The following is a 27,996-nucleotide window of genomic DNA, read 5'->3' as shown; positions in this document are numbered from 1 at the left end:
TGTTTTTGAAACAAGTTCCTTTTTTTTAAATTTACCGCTAAAAACGCCACAGACCATAGTATACTAAGGCACTAGCGCAGATAGCGCTATCTGCGATTAGCTTTCACCGGCCAACCTATATACATTCTACTCTATGGGCCAACCCCAAAGAATCTCTTTCTCTATCAATGTCAAACTCAAATTAGTGTTATTCAAAATTGACATTTGACGATTGTCGAGTTCTAACCCTATTTTTTAAATCTTCCCGACGGAAAATTAATATTAAGATTATGAAATTCTCAATTATCATTCTTGAATAGTTCGAAGTTTTTATTTAATTTTGTGTTTTTTTTTTAAACAATTTGTGTTCAAGTGGGTGAAATTATGTATTTGAGTAAAACGGCACACGTAAGTAGACAGAATAAAACTCGTATTTTAGCCTTTTTAAACTTTAATGTACACGAATAAAAGTTGTTAAACGTATTTATTGAAACCGTATTAAAATTACGTCAGTGTTATCCTGAGCTTTTTAGCTCGGGCGAAAACACGTGTTCTCGTCAAACTAAGTCCCTTGGTTCGATTCCAAGATTATACAATTAATTTTTTCCTGCATATTTTATGTTTTGTTTATTTTTTTTCATATTAATGATTTTTAATTTATCTCTAAAGTTACTTTTGCAACTAATTACCTAGGTACATATTTTGTGTAATTTTAAATTTATGTTGCGTAATATTTTATCTGAAGTGTTAATACACTATAATATTGTTCATCAATAATTACATTCCTTGATTTTTTTTATTATTAATTTTTAAATGGTGTAATAGTATCTTTAAGTTCGCTAAGTCTTATTGGTAGAGGTTAGCACAGGTGACATATGGTTTGGATTTTGTGGCATAACTTTTGATTGTTCTGGGTTCAATCCCAGGCCATGATTTAGTTTTTGTTTTTTTTAATTTTATTTTAAATTTGTTTTCTTTATTTTATAGTAATATTTAAATTGAACTATACTTTTTTAGAAAAATGAGTACTAAAAAGTCACTAAAACAAAAATGTGGATCCAGCCACAAAAAAATTACCCCAAAAAAAGAAAAATTGAAACCAAGGAATGATGTACTTGTTTTACCACCAGACCTTTTGGAAAAATTGGGTATTAATTTGGAAAATATTAAATCACCCCAACAATCGTCAGAAAAAAATGCAGGTGAGTAAATTGATAATAAGAAGATTATTAGAAATTATGAAGTGTTAAAAATATAGAAAGTAGTTAGTCAAATACGTAAGTTTTTTTAATAAATATTGAGAGATTCACTCTCAATATTTATTTATATAGTTTAACTTTTCTATACCAGACAAGTATAGAAATAGATTATTAAATAATTACAATATTACAATGAGATTACAATATTAAACAATCTTTTTTTTTGTTATGTCCTTATATAAATAACCTTTAATGTAGATTGTTGACCATTATTATTATTTTGTTTGATTTTATATGTATATAAAGAAAAAAATTAGAAATTGTAGTTGTATTTGTTTTTAAAGAGAAGAGTTAAAAAATACTCATAGAAACCATTTGGACCCACCACACGTCTCCATTGCAGGTAGGCAGGTGGAATTTACTGTAACAATCACTTGCAGATTGAAACTGAGGTCAACAAAACTGCCTAAGTGTTTTAATTTCATTTAGTTACATAGTAAACAACATAGTCTACAATGTTGAGTTGTGTGTTCAATAATAGGTAACATATCTTTTTTTTTCTATCAATAGTATAAAATCTTTGAATCACCAACTTTCCCAAATCCAGGCTTCTATTAATAGAGCAAAAATTTAAATATTTCCTAGCCTTGGGGACCAGATTTGGATGTTTTGATTGTAACTAACTAATTTAAATTATACAAAATTTATAGGAATTAAAAATTCTAATTTCATTTTATTCAGATGTCTGCAGTAATTTGGAGCAGTTTCATACAATGCCAGAACCACCTGAATTGTGTCCAGGAAAAACCTATAGTCATAATGAGGAAAACAATTCATCTATTTTAGAAACAGCTAACTTGATGAAAGCATCTGTATTTCTTAGCCCAACATTTAGTTCAATGAAACCAAATCTTTTGTTAGATACAAACGAAACATGTATTGAAGAAATTATTGCGAAATCTGCTGATAATGTTGAGGATGTAGGACAAAACGAGTTATTTAATTACACAGATGAATTAAAAGCTGATATTTTGAAAACCTCAAATATACACACAAATAATGATAGTGGTTATAAATATGAGTTGAAATCAAATAATATGCAGCTTACTGATAAAGGTATGGATAGTGTGGAGCTTGTAGAAGCAACTGGAAAAGATATGAAAAATAAGCAGATGGTTCCTAAACAAAGTTGTACAAATAATAAAGCAAACATACTATCACCAGAGAAAGTAGTATTTGAAAGTATATTAAAAATTGATTCTATTTCTGATTTTTGTTCTGAAAGAAATACAGTTAAAATAAATGAAACACACAACATTTCGAAATTAAGTGATGCTAAAAATGAATTGATTCATATTGGAGAAATGGTATTAGATAATAATTTAAAACAAAATTTTTTACACAATGAAAATGAAAATTTAAGCAAAAATAAAAAAGTTAAATCGAAAAGCCCCATAATTGATGCAGAATCTGATGATGAAAATGGGTCACAAGAATATCCAAAACTTCAATCTATAACAAATGGCAATGTCAGTTTTCCGGCTACCTTAGAAGAGTACAAACTGAGTGCCATGAGTGAAATACAAAATGATACTTATGACTCATATGAAGAATTAAACGAAGCAGGGCATGCAAATTATAATTCGGAAAACAGTATAGTTCTAAACAATATTAGTTCCGTAAATAACCTTGATAACTCTGATTTAAGTAAAGACAAAGGTCAAGATAAACAAAAGAGTATCAATAATACTAATACTACAAGTAATTCTAAATTATGTATTCAAGGTGTTGAAAAACCAGGTGGCGAAACTCATAAAAGTATTAATCTAAATGGAGATATAAAAACTTACTCTAAACTCAAGACTTCAAAATTGTCTAATATTGCTTGTGGTATATCTTATTTAGAATATAATGTAAATAATGATATAGATTATAAAATGAATGATAAAAATATAAATGACGGCAATAATACTTTGTGTAATTTTTGTTTATGTGAGGATTTCGGTACTCTTAATAGTTATGATAATGATGATGTCGATTATTATGAACATATTCATTTTTGGGAACGATTAGAAAACCAATGTTCAATAGACACGTTATTAAGTATATATGATGATAATGTTGAACATACATATAAAAAAGTTAGTAGTAAAGTGGAAGAAATCGATGAAAAATGCGAGTTAAACAGACCCCATGATCCTGTGATGGGCATATGTTGGAGTTATATTGGAAATATTTGTGAACAGATAAATCAAGAAATTCTAGAAGAATTGCAAATGAACAATAATGTAGATAACAAGAAACAATGCCATGATGATGAGAATATGTTAAAAAATAGTGTAAGTAAGAATTAATTCTATTTGAAGCTCATAATGGCTATGTATGAATCTGAAACTTTTAAAGGTTTTGACTCATTGATAGTTGTTTCATATGTTGTTTAGGATTTGAAATCAGTTATATTGTTACTATGGTTATGAATATTTCTGTCAGGTTAGGTTAAAATTTCTTGGTACCTAATTAATATATTATTTAATTATAGAAAAGAAAACGTTCTGATAAAACATCAGAAAGTGAATCGGACAATGAAAAGTCCAAAGCAAAAAAAGCAAATATAGCTGTTAAATGTGGTGTCTGTAAATGTAAGATCTCAGCAAATGATTGGGATAATCATTTATCAGAGGAGCATTGTTTCATAGCATGGAGTGAAGGACAAGAATTTGTAAGTAAAATTAGTACCTATTGGATGTGTAAAAAATATGGCAGTATAATATTAATAATAGTTAAATATTTTATTCTTTATAGGACTGGGAAAACAAAGATTTATTTACAAAATTAAATGAACGTTTAAAATCTACTGATAAGTTAACATGTACATTTTGCAAATCAAGTTTACTTGATGTTAAAAAATTTATAGATCATGTTTGGAAATGTAAAGAACAAAAGGTAAGAAATAAGGCTATATAGAATAGAAGAAAGTAACAACAATCTAATGTGTGTGCAATAAAAACTATCTATTTATCTAATTCAAGTTAATGTTTTCAGTATCCGGGAAAAAATACTATTGTTACAGAATGTCCCGTTGTTGGAGTAGAATTGGAGAATACTCCGAAAACAGAAGTTCCAACATTACAATCTGACAAAAAGCCGGTGCGAAATTCGAAAAAACGAAAAAGAATAAAACAAAATAATGAAAAACACGTAGCAGTAGACAAGTCATTAGCACCTGAATCTGAGTTACAAAATAAGAAAAATAAAAATAAAATATTCAAAGAAAAAGAACAAGACACAGAAACACAAAAGCATGTATCCAACACGCCTTTGTTAGATATGAAAACCAGACAAATAAATATAAGTCAAGAAATATTAGGGTCAAAAACAGAACTTAATCAAATTACGGAAGTGTCTACTCTGGCAGTATTACGGAAAAATAAAGACAAAAATAAAAAACAAGAATTGCCATTAGTACAATCACATACTGTAAAAAAGCGGGCACCTGAGACAAAAACTGAGAAAAAACGAAATATAGAAGAAGAAATTCAGTTAGAAACTGCACCACAAGTGTCAACAGTTGTAAAACATGAGTCAAATTTATCTGTAGCTGAAGTAGAAAACGAATTTCAAAAAGTCACTTGTGGTGTATGTAAAGAAATTGTCTGTGAAAGCTCCTGGGTACAACATATAACCGACAAACACGATTACTTAGCTTGGAAAGATGGAGAACCACCATTGGTAAGTTTTGAGAAAATTTGAACAAAAAAATCAGCAAAATGATATCTTGCATTTATATCAATATTTGTTTTTTCTAGGATTATGAAAACGAAAATGAAGTTCGGAATCACCTAAATTTTATTATAAAAGAAGTTGGTGAATTGGTTTGCAAAGGATGTGGTACAAAGCGCAAATTCGCAAAATCTTACCAAAAACACATTAAAAATTGTGAAAGTATGGTAAGTTCATCATGTTGTTCATGTGGATTAGCACAGATTTAATTATTTGGTTCAATTGATTTAATCTATCTATCTATATAATCTAAGTGTAGCAGTTCAGTTACTCACAGCATGCTACAAATAATAGGTAGAAACTTAAATAATACAAAACTAGCTGACGCCGCTCGGTTTCACCCGCGTGGTTCCTGTTCCCGTAGGAATACAGGGATAATATATAGCCTATGGCCTACCTCGATAAATGGCCTATCTAACACTGAAAGAATTTTTAAATCGGACCAGTAGTTCTAGAGATTAGCGCGTTCAACAAACAAACAAACAAACAAACTCTTCAGCTTTATCATATTAGTATAGATTACAAATTACATCACACTAATATTATAAAGGCGAAAGTTTGTGTGTAAGTGTGTATGTTTGTTCTTCTTTTGCGTTGCGGCTACTGAAGCGATTTGGCTGAAATTTGGAACGGAAATACATTTTACAGAGATTAAAACAGTTTTCATCCCGGAAAAACTAAATTCCATGCGGACGAAGTCGCAGGCGTCCGCTAGTAATCCAATCAAGAACATACGACATATTTGTGAATAGAAAAAGACACAAGTCGACCAATAGCAGCGGACACAGTCCCAGTTTTTTCCGAAACTATTTTTTTTTTCATTATATTTATTATTTTAGCAACACATTAGTATTATGTTTACTAACATTCCTTTATGTATATTTATGGTTGTGAATTGCCGTTCACAGGAAGATTTAGCAGATGACCAACCACTTGTTGTCAGAACGGAAAAAGTAACCAAGGTTAAAAAAGAAAAAAATAAACAAGAAAAAATTGAAGATTTGGTTAAATGTGGTGTATGTAAACTAGAAATGAAAGAAATTGATTGGTCTACACACATATTCAAAGAACATGATTATATTGCCTGGAAGGAAGGTGAACCTGAAATAGTAAGTTTGCTATACTAATATTTTAAAGAGGCAAAATTTGTAGTGTTTAAGGGGGTAATCTCTGAATCTTCTGAACCGATTTTGAAAATTGTATTACCACTATTAAGTCACGTTATTACTGAGTGTCATATGCCCAGGATCCGTAGAACATTTTTATAATTGATTACTATCAAGATAATTTCCGTGAGTAACTTCATCCTTATGAAACGCTCAACTTTTTTTTTTTACGAAAATTCTTCATTCTGGTAGCTAACTGGGTTACCAAGTAATAAAAATTTCTGAGCGTCGGAAAGAGATAATGTACCACGCAATTTGTAAGACATTGTGGCTGAAGTTGTATAACTATTAATTAAGCAACAGTAAAAAACAACGGCTGGTTAGTAACACATGTATCTATATTATAACACAACACACAGGTTCCGGTACACAAGGAGACTTTATAGCTTCACAATGTCCGTCTGTCCGTCCGTCAGTCTGTCCGCGGCTTAGCGCAGAGACTATTACTACTAGAAAGCTGAAATTTACAATGAGTATGATTTAGGTACATTAAAACACATTTTTAATGCACCTACATCATATTCAAGATTTTATCTATTTATTAATATTTTATCTATATATATATATATTAAGATAAAATCTTGAAAAATATTTTTTTTAGGGTACCTCCCCTGAAGTAAAGTGGGGATGATTTTTTTTTTATTTGTTTTTCTCTTAATGTTGGGTATCTTGTATAATTCTTTGAAAGATATGAGAGGTCTTCTACTAATTCCTGCAATGTATTTTTTACAGGATGTTAACAATAGCCAACAAGTATATGACCACTTGTTCAGTATAAAGCCTTTGTCTGGATTGATCTGTGGAAAATGCGGATCAAACCGCAGATATGTAAAAAGTTATTTGAAACACATAGAGACATGTAGCGTGAGTATTAGAATTTAAAAAGTTAGCAATTTATTAGTAGGCACCAGATAAATCTAGTATGGATTGGCGGACATTACCTACGTATAGTCGGATGCAAACTATAGGAAATCAGCTGCGGATGTCGCTACGCGCAGGTCATACATGGAGTCTGGCGACTGCAGGTGGGAGGGAGGCGCGCGCGTTGATGCCCTTCCGGCCCCCCTGCTACGTTACCGCTGATATCTAAAATCTTGTATTACGTAAATCTTGTAACGGTTTCAGTTCGATAGATTATAATATACCGAACAATACACGTTAAATTTTAATCATGTATGTTCAGTTCACAATATATCCACAGATTACAATATCGCGAGTGAGATTGTAAACTAACGTATTTTACAATTTAACGGTGACATATATACCTTCACATCTTCTCCTTGGAGTAATATATTCTTTGGTTCTGTGTTATGCTCTTCCTATAACAAATTAAGCGTATAGTAGGTACTTAGACCTTACTGTTTTGTGGAAGATTCCGAAGGACCTCTATATAAAAGTGAATAAAGATTATGACCTTTATTTAATATTTTTATTTATTAGGTACCTACTCACAATTTATTGTCTACTTTAGTTAAAATCTGTCGCAGTCAGTGACGCCCATCAGGAGATAAGGCATAAAGTTTTAGTCAGTTCGTACCTTAGATTAATGTGCTTGATTAGTTGATTAATTAACAATTATACACTTAACATATTATACATTTTTTCAATCTTCAGGGTAGTTCTGAAGTACTCGAAACTTCCTGCGATGACAACGCTGTAGATTCACTTATTTTGAATTTGAGTAACGGCGAGGACGCGAAATGTGGAGTTTGCAAAATGGACGTCGAAGGAAAGAATTGGTTTAATCATGTGCATCTGAGTCACGCCTATTTAGCTTGGAAAGAAGGAAAACGACCTTTGGTGTGTATTACTAAAGAATATGTGTTATAAATGTGTTTTTCACCTCTCTAGTTCAAAAATGGCGCGTTTACTGCTTAAAAACAGTGAGCAAAAGTGGTGTTTATTTACTCCGTGATTCTAATTTCTTGTATTTTTTCGCTAGTAAGATGAAAAGTTGTATGTGTCACACGAGAGCAAAGTATTTCGCTTCTTGCGCCTTTGAATCTCTCACAAGGCTCAGGATTTTAACTTAGAATCACTCGCTACGCTCGTGATTCAATTGTAGCGTCCTCCGACTGCTCGGAGATTTAAATTCGGCACTCGCAGCGAAAATAAACTTTGCTCTCTTGTTGCACAAATAACTGTTTTTTGTTATAGTTTGTCTACTTTTAAAAGTCCATTTGGCTTTGGAATTGGTTGAATTTATATACGTCATAAGCGTTTGACAGTAGGTAGACAGTTGAGTCAGATTATACACACTAATGCGCTTGCTCCGTAATAACCTTCAAAAGCAAACCGACTTCCAGAAGCAGACGAACTATAACAAAAAAATTAAAATACAAAAAAAAAACGTATCTAAAGCAAAAATAGCGAAAGCAAGAGCTTTATTTTCTAAAATATTGTTTTCTCTATCGTTGAAATGGGACGAAAGAGTGAGTTATATGTAGAACAAGCGGGAGTCTGCGACGACGACCGCCCTTAGTCCTCCTTAATCCGGCCCTGTCGCAACATCCGTTCTTAGCCTACATATCTATATCTATACTAATATTATAAAGAGGTAAAGTTTGTAAGTTTGTAAGTTTGTCACATTTTTTAAATGGGGTAATCTTCGGAACTACTGGTCCGATTTCAAAAATTCTTTCACCAGTAGAATGCTACATTATCGGGGAGTGCTATAGGCTATATTTTATATTAGTATGATATATATTCGCCGAGTTAACACAGTTTTTGTCATACAGGTCGGACCGAAAATCCTCTTAAGCAGACTTATTCGCATGCGCTGCCTTAACTATTATGTAAAATTTAAATTAATGTACAGAGACTTTATATATCTTTAAAAGTTCTACAAAAAAGTTCGCGACACCATATATCTATCTTCTATATATTAGCAGATATAGTACCTTTTGTGTTTTAAAAAATATTAATTTTATATACTTAGGTTTACGTCATTATTTATACAACTAAACTTTAATCCTTATTAAAATAAATTATTTAATAATCACAAAGATATTATGGAGATAAGATTTGCCCTTTACAGTATGTTAATTACTTAAATAGTTTCGGAGATAATACAAAATTTCTAAAAGACGCAGAAATTCCGCTATATGACGCCCCGCGGTTTCACTTACATAGTTCCCGTTCCCGTGTGAATATGGGGATCAAACATAGCCTATGACACTCGCAAATAATGTAGCTTTCTATTGGTATAACAATTTTCCAAATCGGTCCAGTAGATCCGGAGATTACCTCCTGCAACCACACAAACTTTACCTCTTATTATAAGCATAGAAGTCTCTATTTCCCTTAGTCATCGCAGCACTCTCGAAGGGTTGGATCGATTTTGCTAAGGGTAGGGGGTAGTGTAGGGGTAGAGGTAGAGTAGGGGTAGGGTAGAGGTACGGGTAGGATAGGGAAGTGGTAGGGTAGGGGTAGGATAGGTGTGAGATAGGGATACAGGTGGGATAGGGGTAGGAAAGGGATAGGGTACGGGGAAGGTAGGGGTAGGATGGGGGTAGGGTGTAGGTAAGGTAGGGGTAGGGTAGGGGTAGGTTTGGGGTAGGTTTGGGGTAGGGTAGGGGTAGGGTGGGGGTAAGGGTAGGCGTAGCGTAGGGGTAGGGGTTGGGTAGGGTAGGGGTAGGGTTGGGGTAGTGGCAGGGTAGGGGTAGGGGTAGGGTAGGGGTAGTAGTAATGTTGACATCGAATTTTACGCGGACGAAGTCGCGGGCGTCCGCTAGTACTTATTATAAACAACCTCTCTACCAAATTTCATATTTGTACTGCAAGCGGCTTTCGATATTTCGTGATAAAAGTTCTCGTTTATTCTTGGTGCGCTTGTTAGGCCCATTGACCGACGCTATGTTTCAAGAAGCTCTACTATTTGCAGAAAGTTTTACATGTGTGTAAAAATGTACTATATGTAAAAAATGTATGTATAATGTATATGACTAAATGATGTAATGACTATATGATGTAATGTATATGACTTTTTGTCATTTCAGGATGTGAGTAATGAAGAGGAAGTGTACAATTACTTATATATAATAAGCAAACAATATAACGGATTGACATGCAACAAATGTGGTCTCAACAGGAAATATGTAAAAGCTTATTTAACACATTTGGAAGATTGCAATTCCGAATTATTTGAATCCTCGATGATTGTTGATAGAGGTTCCGACAAAGGTATGTTTAATTTGTTTTTAATAAACAAACAATTCGCTCACATTATCATCATCATCTTACTATTACTATTGTTTTTTTGTCAGATGTCTATTTTAAGATAAAAATATGTAAAACTATACGTTTATGCGGCACACGCCCATAATATCATCATATTTGTTGTAAAGTGAAAAATTAATAATTAAAAGTATTATAATTTTAATAAAATGAACAAGTAATCGCCTCTAATTCTTCTTCTTAAGTTCTTCTTTTAAAGTCTATATCTTTTTTACCAAGCAGAATGAAATAAACTGTAAAAACTGGAAATTATAAACTCTAAATTTATTTTTCTTATTGCCCTTTAACGCTGGAACCTGCCTTCTGTTCAGGGGTATTAATTACTGACTTAAATTTTTATATTTAGTGATACGATAATTTAGTACTTTTATAAAATTTTAAATTTACAAAGAACCTTCAGGTTGTCGCAGTTTTTTTTGACAAAACAAATGCTTTAATTAAAGGTGTTATAACATTTCACTGAAAGTATTGTCCATCACTAAAGAGCTAGGTCAAAAAATCTACTTATTTGTCTAACGTTTTGAGATTTGAAACTGTTGACTTATCTAATTGTTATGGTTTTCAACATTCTACTATTACTTATTCAAGGTCCGAATATTTATTTACATATTATGTATTCCAGATTCATATGAATGTGCTATATGTGCGGAAAAAGTGGATGTAAATAATTGGAACAGGCATGCTATGAAAGTGCATTATAATTTAGCTTGGTTTGTTGGCGACTATCCTATAGTAAGTTATCGTACTATAAATTCTAAATGTGCTGGTTTGAACGTGTAAAGATCACTTTATACATAACGTTGTTTGACTGTGACGGAATGGGACGACAAGTTTTGGAAATATCGTTTGGGTAGTTTAGGCTTTCGCTTGACAACAATCATGACTGATAGATATCAGTGATGAGGTCCAAGATGAAGCGCGCATTTGCCTAGAAGATGCCTATTCACTCTTGCCTTTGAAGTGCTTAAATTATACGTGTCAGGAAACACAGTAGACGATGACGACGGTGGTAGAACGACGCAATATACGCACTGTAGTCAGCAGTGGCGTGCATAAGATTGTCTATCAGGGTATGAACTAGTAAGAAAAATAAGGAAACTCTTAGATAAGGAGTACTGTAATGCATGTGCAAGTGCACGCCAGTGGTAGTCAGCAAAGAATGACAACAGTAAGTCTTCCTCCCCCTGACGTGATATAGTAGGGATGTTGACTGTCATGTCTGTGTATGACACCTTAAAATTATAAACCGTTGGTTTGTAATCTATCTCGCGAGATTATGAACTGTCAAAAGATTGTGAACTCCATACATACTCCTAAGAACCGGAACTTGAGTGACTCAGAAACCAATGTTTTAAAAGGTAGGTTAGGTATTTTTCTATTTGTGAATGTACCAATTTTGAAAAAAATCCTTACAATCTACCGAATAATAATAACATGTTAAATTGTAAGATTTTGGGGTTTACAATCTTTCGTCAGTTTACAATCTCGCGAGATCGATTATAATCTAACGGAATTTACAATTTTAAGGTGATATGTAGTAGGTGCATGGCGTAAGGACTCCGTGACAAACAGCTCATGGTGTATGAATACTATATTAATAGAACAATTTTTTTTCCTTGCCATGACGAGGATTTTTATTATTCTGTTTAGTGGTCTAACGTCTTAAAGAATATAAATCACATTGAGTTGAGAGAGTGAAAGTTATAATTTCCAATTTATTTACTACAGGATGTAAAAAAACCAAGTGTAATTGAGAAACAGCTTAAGGCATTAAAAAAAGAATATGGCAAATTGAAATGTAACAACTGCGGTGATACTAGAGCCTCGCCTATGGGTTTCTTTGCCCACATCATACAGTGTGGGAAAACTGAGGAGGTACGTATACTTTCAATTTATTATTATTTTTTTAAGATTTCTTAAAATGCCATAAGAATAATTGTTTATGGCTTATCTGGCCCAGTTTGAAATGTGTTACCCTTTAACCGAGACGTCCAAGGATTGATTTTCGCCTCTGGTCAGTGTGAGATTTGACCCGCTGAAATGGTTCAGGCCCAGTCTCACGACACAAGACGCGAACCATTATAGTCTGGCAAGTTTGTTGATAACACTCCTATGATATGCGGGCGACGGGCGGAAAGACTGCGCGGGTGTGAAATCGTGCTTGCGGGGAAGTGACGTGCATCAGTCATGGGTTTTTCATTCATCGCTACACGACCCTGCCCGCGCACAACATCAGGAGTGTTACGAACGAAGTTGCTAAACTATACATCATTGTATGACAGCCGAGGTTTTTTGGAAAAGTCGTATTGCCGACCAACTTAGCATTTCGGTACGATAACCCTTTGAAAGTAAGACCAAACCAATCTGAGATAATATGAATTATCACTTAATATCAGGTCAGATACATTGTAATAGCCTAGTGAATATGACCTCTGTCGTCCATTCGGAAGGCGTAGGTTCGAATTCGGTTAGGGGCATTCACCTCCAACTCTCAGTTATGTGCATTTTAAGAAATTCAATGAAGGAAAATCATCGTGAGGAAACCTGCATACCTGTGTGAAGTCTGCCAATCCGCATTGGGCCAGCGGAGACTCGTGCTCAACAGTGAGCCGAATATGGGTTGTTAATGATGATGAATGATCAGGTCAAGAGCTTCTTTAACTTATGTTAAAAAATGTTTTGGAGTGATTTATTTAGACTGATAATAATCAGTGATAAAGCAAGCGAGTACATATTATAAAAGCTACTAGGCTTTTATACTATGTACTCGTATTTCTTTCCACAAAAGCCAAGCTAGCTACATGAGCTAATTGAGTCAATTTCCATCCTTATAAAATACCAACAATGTTACCATAATTAAATTTTTTCTTTCTCTGGTTATTTTATAGGAGACAGATGAATATAAAACTTACTGTGAACTATGCAACAATAAATATCTGACCATTTATAAAAGTCAGCACACAATAATGCATAACAGGGAACTAGTATCAAAAGAGAGACGCTTAAAACAAGAAACAGAGGAAAAGGAATCGGTTGATTCCCCTAAAACTGAACAACTTTCTGAGCGAAGACGAGCTGCTGAAAAGTAAGCACTTTTACACTAACACTACAAAAATATTAAATAAAATTTTGTTTTTGTAAAAATTTAAATTCTGTCCAAAATTACAAAGTTTGCTTTGCCAATTATGCATTTATTGCATTTTTAACCGACTTAAAAAAGGAGGACTTTTTTTAACTTCGTAATTTCCTTACCAATTTTAAATATTTTTTATTGTTTCAAAGAGTATATTTCCATGTAATTTTTAATGAAAATCAGTTCAGTATTTTTTTTAAATGAAAAAAAAAGTAATTGCCCGCACTGTGGCGCCTTTGTTTACTATGCTAGGACACACTAAGAACAGAAAAATGAAATCTTTCTAACAAAAAAATTCAACCGACTTCAAATTTATGTGCTATTGTTTATGACATTGTATGTGCTACCTTCTGATCACTTTGAAGGCGGTGCCAAGCCAGTCATCTGAAAATCCTAAAACATAATGATTTAAGCGGCTTGAGTTAATGCATCACTGTATTGGCAGCGCCTTCAAAGTGATCATAAGGTAGATTAGATTTTAGATTAGAAGTCGGTGGATTTTATTGTTATTTTAATAATTGGTAGTATCTAATGTTATGTTTTATTTTTTAGGGCCCGACAATTTATTGAGAAATCTGAAAAGGTAAGTTTGATTTTTTTAAAAAAAGAATATTCTTCACCAATTACTCGGAAAAGACTGTGTAAGGAGTGGGTACAACAATAGTCCAGTAGGTGGGGATCGAACCCACGACCTCTCGGTGATGAGTCCGGCCCCTTTACCGTTGTACTATTGAAGCTTTTATGAAATACAAAACATTATTTTGTTACTAATGGATGCCCGCGACTTCATCCGCGTGGAATTTAGTTTTTCACAAATCCCTCTGGAACCATAGATTTTTCCGGGCTGAAAAGGCCTATGTATTACTAGTAAAATCTATTTCTATTCCCAATTTCAGCCAAATCTGTTCAGTAATTGCGGCGTTAAAGGGTAACAAACATCCATACGAACTTTCGCGTTTATAATATTAGTAGGAAGTTTTCTGTAATATAGAGCCTTAAAAAAATGCAATATTTATGTTATTAGTTCGAATATAACTGCCCCAAGTGTGGCTACGGTGCCGACGACCAGCCAGAGTTAGATGAACACAAGTGTTCTAAAGTGAAGTACAAGGAATATGTCGATTCTGAAGACTCAGCGGATATGTCATCATCGGATGAGTCATTGGACAGCTTCGTCGATTCAAACTTGTCGGACGAAGAAGGCTATTCAGACCGGGTGAGAAGGAGACACGATGTATCAAGTAAGTTTCACTCTCTTTGACATATCTCGTGAAGAGGATTAGACCTCTTGCGTGTAACGTAATGAATGATATAGTGATGTTTGTGGTTGCGCTGCTAATGGCTAAATTTCGAGGTATGAATATTATACAGGTGCTCGGGAGTATTTCCCATAACTTCAAGGAGTTAACGAGTCCACTTAAAGGAACCGAACTGCATAACTAATTTTTTTTTTTTACTAAAACAAAACTTTTTATGTTTTCATACAAAGTAATTACAATAATTCCAACTCTCCTTGTAACACACGCCTTTAGGTAAAATTAAAAGAAATAATTTTTTTATTCAATAACAAGTTAAGATGATGATGAGTACTAGGCTACATTTTTGACGAGAGCGAAAGAGACCGAGCGAGACCTTTGTGGTGCAGTGATTTTCTTGATTTCTTCAGGACAGATGGCTTTTACTTTCTTATAGTGGTATGCCACTCCGCACTTCACTTTTAGAACACATGTTACTTGGACATATTTAATTAATTTTCCTTAAAGAATATATAGCCCTAGAGTTATGGGAAATACTGCCGAGCACTCTGTATAGTATCAACCGTTAACCGCAATTCCAAAAGTGGCTTAGAAGAGCATAACGAGGGAGCAAGTTCCCCAGCGACTTACCTGGGCAAGGAGGCGAAGCCTCGAGACCTGTAACGGCCTCCGTGGCGCAGTGGTATGCGCGGTGGATTTACAAAACGGAGGTCCTGGGTTCGATCCCCGGCTGGGAAGATTGAGATTTTCTTAATTGGTCCAGGTCTCGATCGTGGCTAGTTACCACCCTACCAGCAAAGACGTACCGCCAAGCGATTTAGCGTTCCGGTACGATGCCGTTTATGCGGTGTAGATTTTCATCCTCCTAACAAGTTAGCCCGCTTCCATCTTAGACTGCATCATCACTTACCATCAGGTGAGTCTGTAGTCAAGGGCTAACTTGTAAAGAATAAAAAAAAAAGAAGGAGAAGACCATCATCATCAACCGTTAACCTAATCTGATTCTTAGATACCTATTATTGGTACCTCAAGATTTACGTGATGGCGTTTTAATTTTTTTTTAATCTGTTTGTAGAGTATTCAGAGGAGGTTATGAATTTTACCTAAACCTACTAAATTATTTAATTAATCGGGAATGTGTGGTATGAGTGATAACATAAATTTGCTTAAAGCGCCATCTGTTTTATGGGTTTTTAAATTTTGATTTCTAGGTGCTTTAGCAACAAAAGTAACGAGGATACCGTTTACTGTGAAATGTGCAAAATCCTTTGTAAAACAGAGCGCGGACGATTAGTAAGTATTATATAAGTATTTAGTAATTTTATTTTTACTTGTGATACAGTTCGCTTAGCTGGTCAATTCACCAACTTTGGTCTATAAAGCCACCTAATATTAATTAAAACAAATCAACAACTGCATTTTTCCTATTCCGTAAAGCCCACAGTTAACGAAAATCACAATGGCAAATAAATTGGTTAGTAATTTTGATCAGTTAGATATAAATTAATAGTGAATGCGAAATCACCTGTCTTAAGAATAACTAACAATAGCTATTTGGTAAATTGGTAAAACCTGCTCATGACTAAGGGCGTATGGGGCCCTTAGTCATGAGCAGGTTTTTGTTTAGTCAGTAGGTTTTTGCATCGCGGCTCGATCCAAACTGCGAAGCTGCTGCGCGGCGCGCTGTTGCTCACATTGCGCGCTCGGAGAGGGGTTGAGCGGTGGGGAGTGAAGGTTTCGTTAAACTCTCCGACGGTTCATTAATGTCATCTTCATTAAACTCGTCTTCTTGTAAGCAAACCTCTCCTCTAAAGTAACTCGAAAGTTAGTGAATAGGCCAGCTGGGATGAACTACTAACATGCACATTAATTTAATTAATTTAATTTTAATACAATAACAATTATATACTACTTTTTTTAATTTTTGAACTTTTTATTTACTCTTCTACAATTTTATATTTGAAAAGTTATTTTTATCTCGAAACGATTTTTACAGGAAATAATTTTTATCTGTGTTTTCCAACTACAATTTGAGTATTTGTTCGTATTCCAGTTGCAAAACTTTTTTGACAAGTGAAACACTGTATCCTCAGTGGCGAAGTTGCCCAGTAGAACTGATTGCAGCAAATAAATCAGATACTTACATGCCGCCTCTGAAGGAGTCGTGTCAAGTGATACTTCATAGATCAGATCCTGTCACATATACACTGTTCGAAGCCAAAAGACATAAAGGTGAGTGGTCCATATTAATAACTTTAATAGATAAATAAGTTATGCTTAGTTCTGCTACAATTAAATTTACATCAAATCTTAATAAAATGGTATGCGTTGGACGGTATGAAAGTCGGTCATAAATAAAGGCATGATGCTCGAGTGCTTTTCAAATAATAATGTTGTTCAATAACACAGAAGTAAGAACCAACAAAATCAAGAAATGGGTTGCCCAAGATCGAGCAAAGTCTAGTTCTTGTCTGAATGCGGAGAATGGGGAAAATCGATGTTCAATAAGTCATGGTAGAGGATAATAATTATGAATAATATATTAATAAGTTAAAGTTGTTTCATAGTGAGCGATATAAAATGTCGCTCAATTCTTCGTATTTTTAATATTAATAATATTTCAACTAATAAGGCTGAAAAACCTTGGATTTTAAGTAAATCTTGAGCTATAGTCTTTCTCGAGAAAAGTTATTGTTGGAAATGTTTCCTATTATCTCGCATTTATATATTAAGTATTAAGATTATAAAGCTGAAGAGTTTCTTTGTTTGATTGAACGCGCTAATCTCAGGAACTACTGGTCCGATTTGAAAAATTCTTTCAGTGTTAGATAGCCCATTTATCGAGGAAGGCTGTAGGCTATATATTATCCCCGTATTCCTACGGGATTGGGAACCACGCGGGTAAAACCGCGCGGCGTCAGCTAGTAGTTAATATTTTGTAAAAACTATATCTATTTTCTTTTTGAAGGTTGCTCAGTATTTGTTGGTGGATGCATACAATGCATATCATGGGCTCCCCCGCATGTGGATGACAGTGAGGACGATTTTGGCCACTTCTTGGCCGTAGCATTACACAATGATGTCGATATCCCCCGTTTCGATTTCACCAAGGCCTACGAGCATTCTGGATTGCTGCAAATATGGGACTTTGGAAATCTATCAACGTGAGTGGAACTTCCGTTTAAGACCAACTATGTTATTTTTGAATTAAACATTAATTTTAACGAGAAATAACTGAATAACTCTGTACTCCATACTATAAATAACGTTCTGTTAGTTAAGGTACGCTAAGGCTGTTGTCTCTTTCAATAGGGATGATGACAGTTTTTTTTAATATGCTGAAGATGCGTTCATTTTTAATTTAGACCGATTCGATCTTATCCTTTCAGAGATTATTGGAAAATTTAATAAAAACTGAAAAATTCATTTACAGTATGTTACCGGAATTTGCCTTAGGGATTGCTCACGATTACGGAACTGTTTGGGCGATCGATTGGTGTCCTTCTGGGGCACGGGATAACTTAGTTACTCCAGACCTGGATGATAAGCCGGAATCGCCTGCAGAGACGTTCCTAAGACTCGGCCTTTTGGCTATAGCATGTTCAAATGGTTCTGCTTATATCTTATCTGTACCTTACCCTTCGTCTATCAAAACAAGGTTTGTTGGTTTAAGTATTATTATTGACTCAATATATTTTGTTAATACATATACTCCGTTTGATACAATATTGTTTATTTTTACAGTGAAAGCAGTATATATAGGCTGACTCCAGTCGCGGAACTTAGGTTAACCAGAGGAAAGCGAGATAATGTCCAAGCGACTTCTATTAGTTGGTCAGTGGTAAGTAATAAATTCGTCAGGCATATCCATAATTGTAGCAAATCGTGTTATATTGATTTAACAGTTAGATCACTTTCCCGGCAAGCCACCTAGGTTGCGATTATTGCGGTTTTATGGTATTTTTGTATGGATAAATGTTTTAGATTTAACAACAACATCAAAATTTTACCCAATATTTTTAAATGAAAACTATTATTATAATCATAATAAGTCCATGAAAAAGTTTGATCAGAACTACAGTATGCTGGGCCTGTTAAATACGAATAAAATTAATGTTCATTATTGTAATTTTCAGAAAAAAGGCCACGAAATTGTTGTAGTGGGCTACTCAGATGGGACAGTTGCTTCTTACAACTTGGCATGCGATTCCCCTCTCTTGACGGAGACTGAAGACGGAGTCAATATATTCTATCCGTTTCAGGACGATAGACCACATAGTTCTAGTATAACAGGTTAGTTATGTGTTACAATAGGTATGTTTAAGTATAATTGTGTGTAACTGACTTTTACGTCATTTGAAAGTATCCATTAGTCTAGATTATATAGAATAATGCAATACGTCACACTTATTAATTTCAAACGAAACAATTTATTCTTTATGTTTTTTAATAGTTTGAGGAATAATTCTAAAATCTGAGATCTATTTGCCAAATATCATGTGAGATTTTCGTGTATAAAAGTGGCTATTTTTATAACGCGCTATATGCAGATTCGTAAAAAAAAATCGAGTATATTTCGTTACTTAATATTTAAATCTACGTGTTGTTATATTTGCTTGTATATAAAACCGGTCCTGTGGCGCTAACATGCGACCAGAGAGATAATCTCGTGAAGAGAAATGAAAAAAATTCAACCAATGGCGGCACAACCGGAAGCACGGCTATCTCTTTCATTGCGTTGGTACGAAAGAGATGGGACTGGGACAACTATAATACCATTGGACGAAATATTGCCTATATTTCTCTTCACTGGCTTTTTAGCATCTCTGATCATCATCTGAGCCAGAATATTTGCGCAGAAAAGTAGTTAATTATATAAATGCTTTACGTTTACGTAGATATAAAAACGACTATCATTTGCGCCGGGATATTCCTGCAGAAAAGTAGTTAATTATATCAGTGCCTTACGCTGATGTAAAAGCGTTCCAAACTATAATTTGAGCCGGAATTTCGTGCGGAAAAGTAGTCAATTATATTAATGCCTTACGCAGATATAAAAACGTTCCCGGCCATCATTTCAGCCGGGATATTAGTGCCGAAAAATAGTCGATTGTATCAATGCCTTACGCAGATGTAAAAACGTTCCCTTCCATCATTTGAGCCGGATTATTAGTGCCGAAAATAGTCAATCACATCAATGCCTTACGCAGATGTAAAAACGTTCCCTTCCATCATTTGAGCCGGAATATTAGTGCTGAAAAATAGTTAATGCCTTACGCAGATGTAAAAACTTTCCGTCTATCATATAGCCGGGATATTCGTGCACTAAAGTGTTTTAAAATTTAAAAGTATTTTAAAAACTAAAGATTTTTAAAATAAACGATTTCTTTTTCTTTTCTTAGATGTTAAAACGTTCCCGAGTGTCGTGGGTGCCGGGTTAGTGAGCAGCGTGTCGCCGACGGGCAGCGAGGCCGCCCAGCAGCGGGGCTCGGCGGGAGTGTACCGACACATTTCGTCAACGTCCGCTATCTTCGCGCCGCACTGGCCTTCGGTTCTGCTTTCAGGAAATGAACTCATAGGTAAGTCAGTCGTGCTCTCAATGTTTTATTTAGTCTATTACGAAACTATAGCCTAGTTGATATGAGCTCTGCATCCGATTCCGGAGGGTGTGGATTGGAATCCGGTCCGGGGCTCCAACTTTTCAGTTGTGTGCATTTTAAGAAATTAAATATCACGTGTCTTAAACGGTGAAGAAAAACATCGTGAGGAAACCTGCATACCAGAGAATTCTTCTTTAACTAGCTGACGCCGCGTCAGCTAGTTACTAATAAAGTCAGATAAAACTAATAAATAAATGAATGCTTGTTCTAGTGAATCAAACAGTGAACGAGCTAGATTTGTGGGGGCTCGGACGTCGCACGGGCGCGGTGCAGAAGTGCTGCGGCTGCCGGCACTGCGGACACGTGGCCACGTTCGTGCCGCCCGTCATGAAGATGCTCACCACACATCCGGCATACTTGGACTTCCAGAAAGAGGTGGGTGGATCGCATGGGCCTTAGCGAGGTACGGGCAGGGGGGTTGGGGGGAAGAGCTAACTTTGTTTCTTCGACACGAAAAAGTAATCATAAATGGATGTTTCGATTTCGGCCTTAAAACTAGTTTCGGTCGGACAGTATCAATTTGTAATGTGAAATACTCAATTTAAGTACCTATAAGCTTGCCCTAGACCCCTCCCCCCCTAGATTAATATGTATATGGTGGATCGACTGATTATTTATCATCAAAATAGGCTACTTGACATTTTTTTAATGGTCTTAAATTGTTTATTATCCTTCTACTTCATTAAAATAAAATTATAATATTTTTTATGAGACATAAGTACTTACAAATTTCTATTTTTAAATATTTTTTTAAGCGACGAAAAACTAGAGTAGGTTCTCATTTGTCCGAACTTAATGGTTTTTTTTTTGTTTGAATGAGTAAGAGTTTACCTCAAAGAAGCGAGAATTTCTCCTTTAGACACATGTAGTGCTTTATTAATTAAAGCCGTTTATATCAATAATACAATAAATATAATATTCACATGATAGTGGAAGAAATATAAATGTGCTGAAAGAGAATCATCTATACTATAGATTTTGTGGTGCTGTAGGGGCCTCGCGTGGTCGCGCGAGTGGTTCGGCTATCCCCCTTTGGGTGCGAGGCCGTAGGCGGCCGCCCACTTACTTCGTCCACGCCTTGCTACGCCACTGGTCATGACGTCACGTGAACCCGTAAACACTAAACCATAAAGAGACAAAGAAAAAAAATAAAGAAATAGAAGTAAAAAAATTGGAAACGCCTTAGTTTGACGTTTATTCCTCTAGTGACATCAAGTAACACTCTGACGTCACAAAATAAGCGACAGCGTTTTTGACGTTTGGAAAAATCAAAAATAAATTTTATGAAATCCTTATTTTATATTAAATAATATCGATATATTTCGGACCCTTATTTCATGTACTATAAGAAATTAATATTTTTTATATGAGTCAACTACCCTATGGCTTTAATTAACTTGAGTAAATATAATAAATATACCTACTAGCCATGGGCGTAACTATAGGGTTGCAGTAACTGACATTTTAAAAAAATGCATTTTTTTGGCGTTAATTGATTCGCCATAAACTTCAGATATTGATATTGTCACTGATGATTCTAGAATCTTATCCTAAAATATAAATGCGAAGTGTATTTTTTTTTAATTACGTCATACTAACATTAGTGTAGGCAACTTTAATAAATATCGCAGTACTGCTTGCCAAAAATGGTGTTTGAAATTTTGGCTTTTTTACATTGTCACTAACTTTTATTTTTTTCTATTTCTAGCCAATAGCCGTTATTGACATGACTCCTCTGCGTCAGAAGCGATCTAGGGAGAAAATCGACAATCTCCAATTGAAGTTGGAACCTTTTACGTATCAAGACGTTGTGGCATCGTATGCGTTAGACTTCAAGATCATGAGGGACCTTGACAAGGTATGGCTTTAACAAATATCTGAACATAGGCCTATTTTAAGTACTTGCAAACAATAGGGCTTTGAGCCGTCTGGATCCAGTGGCTAACCGTAACCTTGTGCGGGGCACCTGGTACAGGGTCGATGAACTCTGCGCTTTCCGGTGCGGGGTCGCCATTCTAGCAACTTGGTTTTCCAACGTCCATCGGCTCTTCGAACTTTAAAATATAATAAAAAATCCATCTAGTTTACATGACATCTAGTTAACATTTTAATTTGCCAATGTTAAATATCGGCAAACGGTCGTTATTTTGGTTCATCTTGTCTTCCTACAAAGGCCTCCTTTAAAGATTTTCACTCTGTCCTGTCTTTTGCAGTACGAGTCCGTGTTGGATCCGCTATATTCCTGATTTCGTGCTCCCATTTTTTTGTCTGTCTAATGACTACTATACTGCCTAGTGGATACTACCATTCTGTTATTAGTCTAGTCCATTTTTTCCTGTTTGTCTTTTATTATATGCCCCGTCAATTGCCACTTTAGCTTTGCGACTCCTTGAGCTACGTCGGTAACTTTGGTTCTTTCACGAAACTCTTTATTTTTAATTCGTTCACGCAGAAATACTCCCAGCATAGATTGCTTCATCGCGCTCTGAGTAACTCTGAGCCATGTGAGGCCCTTAGTTAGCAACCCCATAGTTTGTTATATTGGCTATGTCAAATAATAAATTAGTTTTCATTATAACAATGTAGCAAATAGGCTAATTTATATATTCTAGATTATGTAACGGGCGTAAAATAGGGAATAATTATGAGTGCATTTTATAAAACGAACGAAGTGAGTTCACAACTGAAGTTGTACCTATATATATATATTTTTAAATGTTATTCAAAAGGATGATAACTTTTCAGAAAACAAGCAGATACATCAATAGACCCCGGACGCAATATCCAGAAAGATTTCCCCTCAGCGACGTCCCATCTATGGCTTTCTACCCATCACAACATCACCATAGAAAACTAGCAGTAGCCACACACGCCGGGATTATATTTATTCTTAGTGACGAGATTGCTTTATGAAACTTATCCATCAAAATTGGACATGTTTCCGGCTTAATATCAGCGGATACAAGTTGTCAGATAGCGACGCAGACACAATAACCTCAGAATATTAAATATTCATAGAGGGTAGTTAGATATCCCTCGTAGAGGTTTTTTTACCTGTATTAAAGTTATTATTATAATACATTTAAGCTATCGTGATATGCTATTATTAATTTGTTAGGTGGGCTTTTTAGTTTTGTAACAAAATGTATATTGGTTTGTTATACTACTAATAATAGTTCTTGGTTTTTCCTTTATCCTTAGAATTGGTAAGGTAATTTATGTTATTGATGAAAATTATGGGTTAAAGTTAGTTTTCCACAAACTTGATGTTTAATAGAAAACCACTATAATAATTGAGTCTCAATAGCTACTCAACACTGAGAGGTCCTGTTATTTAAAAAAAAACTTATCTGAACATGCCGATTTCAATAGATAGTAGCATAATAATAATGAAACACATGTGGAAGTCCTTTTTTGTAAAATACTGTAAAGAAAAAAAAAACGACCATGTATTTACAAAAAAAATTGTATACTTTGTATATTTTGAGAATTTTGAATTTTCAGGATTAAGGTGAATTTTAGGGTTGGGAGGGTTGCTCGGGGATAGCCAACTTGCATATGGTATACCAAAGAAACATTTTAAAAATTTTAATTTAAAAATTTTCATTATTCTTATCAGTTAGTAATAGTCTTCATATAAGTAGGTATATTTAAGGGGGTATTTTTAAGGGGGTTTTTACTTTCAGACGCTGTCCAAGTATTTATTTATACTAATTTTAATGTATTCCAATATTTTCAAGTTTTTAAGAAAAAGAAGAGCTAATTAAAGAAAAATATTGTCTGTTTATATTTATATCCAAAATGTTACTCATAAAACATGAGATACCCATTTCTAAAAATTTGATAAAAAAAATGTAAGTGTATCAGCTTTTGTCATAAAAATAAGTAATATCGCTTCAACCAATTTTTATTCAAAAAAATATAGAATATTTTTTTTTAAGTCTGTGTTGTAAGTTGTGTAATATATAAAGATCTAACCACACAAATGAGGTAAATTGGCGGAAAAAATATAGTGCAGTTTTTAGGAAATTATCCAAACCTTTCCGTTGTAAAGACCTTTCGAATCTTCATTGTTCCAGAGTACGATAAGACGAACGTTCAGTCTATTTGACTGTTTTATTGTTAATATTTTTTTTGGGATTTGGTGTAGATTAATTATGGTTTGATCAATATAATAATATGTATTTTGTATTTATTATTTTTGTTAAAAAGAAATATTACGCTGATGTCATCTTAAATTGACTCGAATTGGGAAAAGAACGCAGATTTTCTGGCTTCGAAATAATGTAGATATGCAAAAATGTGCTACATATTTTTTCAATAATAAATATTTAAAAGGTTTATGACGGACTTTATTCTTATTTATAAGTAGCATCTGTAGTTATTTAGGGTCATTGTACGTATGTATATTAGATATGTTATGAATATATTTATTTTATTTTAGAATTTAAACTATCGTGAGTGTTATTCATATTAATTGATTATGAAACACGGCTAAAACTCACGTAATATTACGTCGGAGTATATCACGTGAGTTTTAGCCGTGTTTCATAATCAATTAATATATTTATTCTTTTAATTGATCACGCCTTGTTTTTCAAGATTGATTCTTAATGTTGAGGTAGATAGTGTAACTATACCTACCATGATTTTACTTTGTATATTTTGAATGTCAACAGTGTAAATAACATAATTTTCTGTACATTGATACTTTTAGAAAATAATTTACTTTTAGAAAATAATGTAAAGTAATGTTTATTTTCTTATGTGTATAAACACTAATCTCGGCGGAGATTGTCACAGAAAAAAAAATACTTTTACAGAAAGATTTTTCAGTAACCGAAATCAGTATTGGTCGGCAATTATAAGTAATAGTTGATTTATAATAAGTGCTTGAAAAAGAATATTTTTTTCCTATTAAAATAATTTTCTTTGCGTTCTCAAATAAGTACGTATTTTTTTTACAAAATATACGTTTAAAATTACGTATACGTTAAAACTGTGTCATTATTATTATTATTATACGCTAGCGCGAGTGATATGATCAATATAAGACGGGCAACCCTCTTTAAAATAATGAGTCAATTTTTTTTTTAGGAGCTTGTATAATTACGATACTAATACAATAATCGTCATATTACATGCAAATTGTCAAATATATTATATACTGTACATCTTTGGACAAAAAAATTTAAATTTATAAAAACTTAGATTTCTAAAAACCCTAAATTTCGGTCGATTGTTTTTATACGGCTTCACCAATATCGTTATCTTACTGAATCCTGACATGCGTCAGCTTTAGTTATCTTGTGCCATTTCCGAATTTTTGTAATAAGATTTATCTTGACCTTGTCACAATTTTTTGCCATGATTTTGTTTTATCTTTATACCTCTACTATTCAATATAAATAGAAAATTTTTCATTCTTATAACGAATATACAGAAAATCAAGGTTATAGTTTTGGGGTATTCCCAATACTGAGGCTGAATGTATATGTATAAATATGTAGTTTTGTATTTTGTTACTAAGCATTACAATTAGGTACATGTAAATTAATTATTTTTGCGAGACACCTTAACCACCTTCATAGTATGTAGCGTCTATTAAACGAAGAATTTGTACTAAAAAGTGACTGAAAATGTCATCTTGCATTCATTCATAGACGATAAGTATCCAAGCATGTGTTGAGATGCCAGGTAAAAATAATTAAGATATATCTAGTAAAAGTCTTTTTTTGTTACATACTTACCTATTATTAATTTTTTAAACAAGTTTGAAATGTATCTACTTGATATATTGTTATGTATGTATGTTATGTTCGATATAGTTAGTTGTAGGCTTTATTTATTTATAGTTTCTAAAAAAACCACATATATCGGATATCAGTGATATTATATTATTCAGTCGTAACTGTAAGATAGTAATACAAACATGTTATGCTTGTTGCCTAATAAACTTTTTAAAAATATATTTAGTTTTATATTTGTAACCATATGTAAATTTTAAAAATAATTAAATTAACATATTTTTATTGTTTAACTTTCTGAATGTTTCTGGTGGTAGGCATCGGCCGTGAATAGTTATCACTTTACCGACAAAGACGTACCGCCAAGCGATTTAGCGTTCCGCTACGATGCCGCGAAGAATCGTCAGAGGTGTGTGTATCATCATCATCATCATAACATCAGCTGATGGACGTCCACTGCAGGACATAAGCCTATTGTAGGGATTTGCAAACATCACGATTCTGAGCCGCCTACATCCAGCCCTGCGGCTCGCTGGATGTCGTCAGTCCACCTGGTGGAGGGTCGACCAACACTGTGTTTACTAGTGCGGGGTCGCCATTCCAGCACCTTGGGACCCCAACGTTCATAGACTCTTCGAATTATGTGACCCGCCCATAGCCACTTCATAGCTTCGCGACTCGTTGAGCTACGTGGGTGAGTTTGGTTCTTCTGCATGCATTTCTAATTCAATCACGCAGAGATACTCCGATCTGTTCCATCGTCCGCTGTGTGAATCTAAACCTACTTATGAGGCTCATAGTTAGCGACCAAGTCATGGAACCATAGGTCATCACTGACAATACGCACTGTTCGAAGACTTTTGTCTTCAGGCACTGATGACGAAAAGATTGAAGAAGAGTCGAGGGCTAATAGTCTAGGGATCGAACAACAACAACAACTTTTGATACACTACTCTCCTCCCAACTTGTATCAATAACGAGGTATTAAAAGTCATTATAACAAGGTATTATAAGTATATAGCCTAACCTAACCTAACCAGCTTTTTTTTACTGTTGCTTAATTAATAGTTATTCAATTTAACAACCACAATGTCCTACAAATTGCGTGGTACATTAACTCGTTCCGACTCATAGAAATTCTCATTTCCTGGTAACTCAGCTACCAGAATCAAGAATTTTCGTAAATAAAAAAGTTTATCGTCTCATCGAGATGAAACTACCCACGAAAAATTAACTTGTTAGTAATCCGTTTGTAAAAAATGATCTACGGATCCCTGACTATAACTTGTCATTCAATTACAAATATATATAAACCGTGCTTGATATTATAAAATATTCCAAAATCTGTCAGTCTGATATATTAATAAGTAAACTCTTTTATTTGAAAGTACCTAATTATCTAGTTATTTATTATGTAAATAAATTTTACCTGGTCATTGTGTTACCAGCGCCGCCCCGAAGTAAATTTTTAAATGGATCTAATTATGGCGCCTCCCCTTTTTGTTTCTAATAATATGCAGATGTCTATACCAAATTATGAGTGTTAAGTAAGAATGGAACGCGAAAATCTTGACCATACTCTCGGGTGACCAATTGAAAATCAGGCGCAGTACCAGCTACGGTTGACTAGGATTATCATTTGGCGCTCTCTAGGATTTGGCGCCTGGAGCGACTGCTCCGTTCGCCGTATGGACAAGCCGGCCCTGTGTGTTACCCACATTATATTTTTCTTGGTGTATTTTCCTACGGAACAGCTCCTTCCTACACTAACATGAAGTTACGTAGTCTGGCCAAAATTATTGGATGACTAATGAAATAATAAACAAAATCTTAAACACTA

The 27,996-nt window shown here is 34.1% G+C and overlaps 1 protein-coding gene across 1 annotated transcript; it reads left to right on the top strand.

Moving 5' to 3' along the window:
- The first annotated feature begins 185 nt into the window (after window positions 1-185).
- On the top strand, window positions 186-26,378 carry LOC112058234 (uncharacterized). Its single transcript, XM_024098941.2, has 26 exons — window positions 186-387; window positions 997-1,181; window positions 1,920-3,517; window positions 3,718-3,897; window positions 3,981-4,121; window positions 4,221-4,907; window positions 4,985-5,125; window positions 5,867-6,067; window positions 6,857-6,988; window positions 7,739-7,924; window positions 10,123-10,306; window positions 10,983-11,092; window positions 12,089-12,235; window positions 13,249-13,445; window positions 14,046-14,076; window positions 14,518-14,734; window positions 15,961-16,042; window positions 16,803-16,981; window positions 17,718-17,913; window positions 18,183-18,407; window positions 18,494-18,590; window positions 18,886-19,042; window positions 20,152-20,328; window positions 20,621-20,784; window positions 22,118-22,267; window positions 23,155-26,378. Exons 2-26 carry the CDS (start codon window positions 1,001-1,003, stop codon window positions 23,320-23,322), a joined length of 5,928 nt encoding a protein of 1,975 aa, XP_023954709.2. The 5' UTR covers window positions 186-387; window positions 997-1,000; the 3' UTR covers window positions 23,323-26,378.
- Window positions 26,379-27,996: the final 1,618 nt, after the last annotated feature.

The sequence above is a fragment of the Bicyclus anynana genome, chromosome 3 (assembly GCF_947172395.1).
Source record: "Bicyclus anynana chromosome 3, ilBicAnyn1.1, whole genome shotgun sequence".
Lineage (NCBI taxonomy): Eukaryota > Metazoa > Arthropoda > Insecta > Lepidoptera > Nymphalidae > Bicyclus > Bicyclus anynana.
Note: the sequence above shows the minus strand (reverse complement) of the source record. Positions and strands in the feature narration are given on the sequence as shown.

Coding starts and splice junctions, on each gene's coding strand:
- LOC112058234 (XM_024098941.2), top strand. CDS start 1,001: ATGAGTACTAAAAAGTCACTAAAACAAAAATGTGGATCCAGCCACAAA. Junction 4,122..4,220: donor GGAAATGTAAAGAACAAAAG/GTAAGAAATAAG, acceptor TAATGTTTTCAG/TATCCGGGAAAAAATACTAT. Junction 17,914..18,182: donor GACTTTGGAAATCTATCAAC/GTGAGTGGAACT, acceptor ATTCATTTACAG/TATGTTACCGGAATTTGCCT.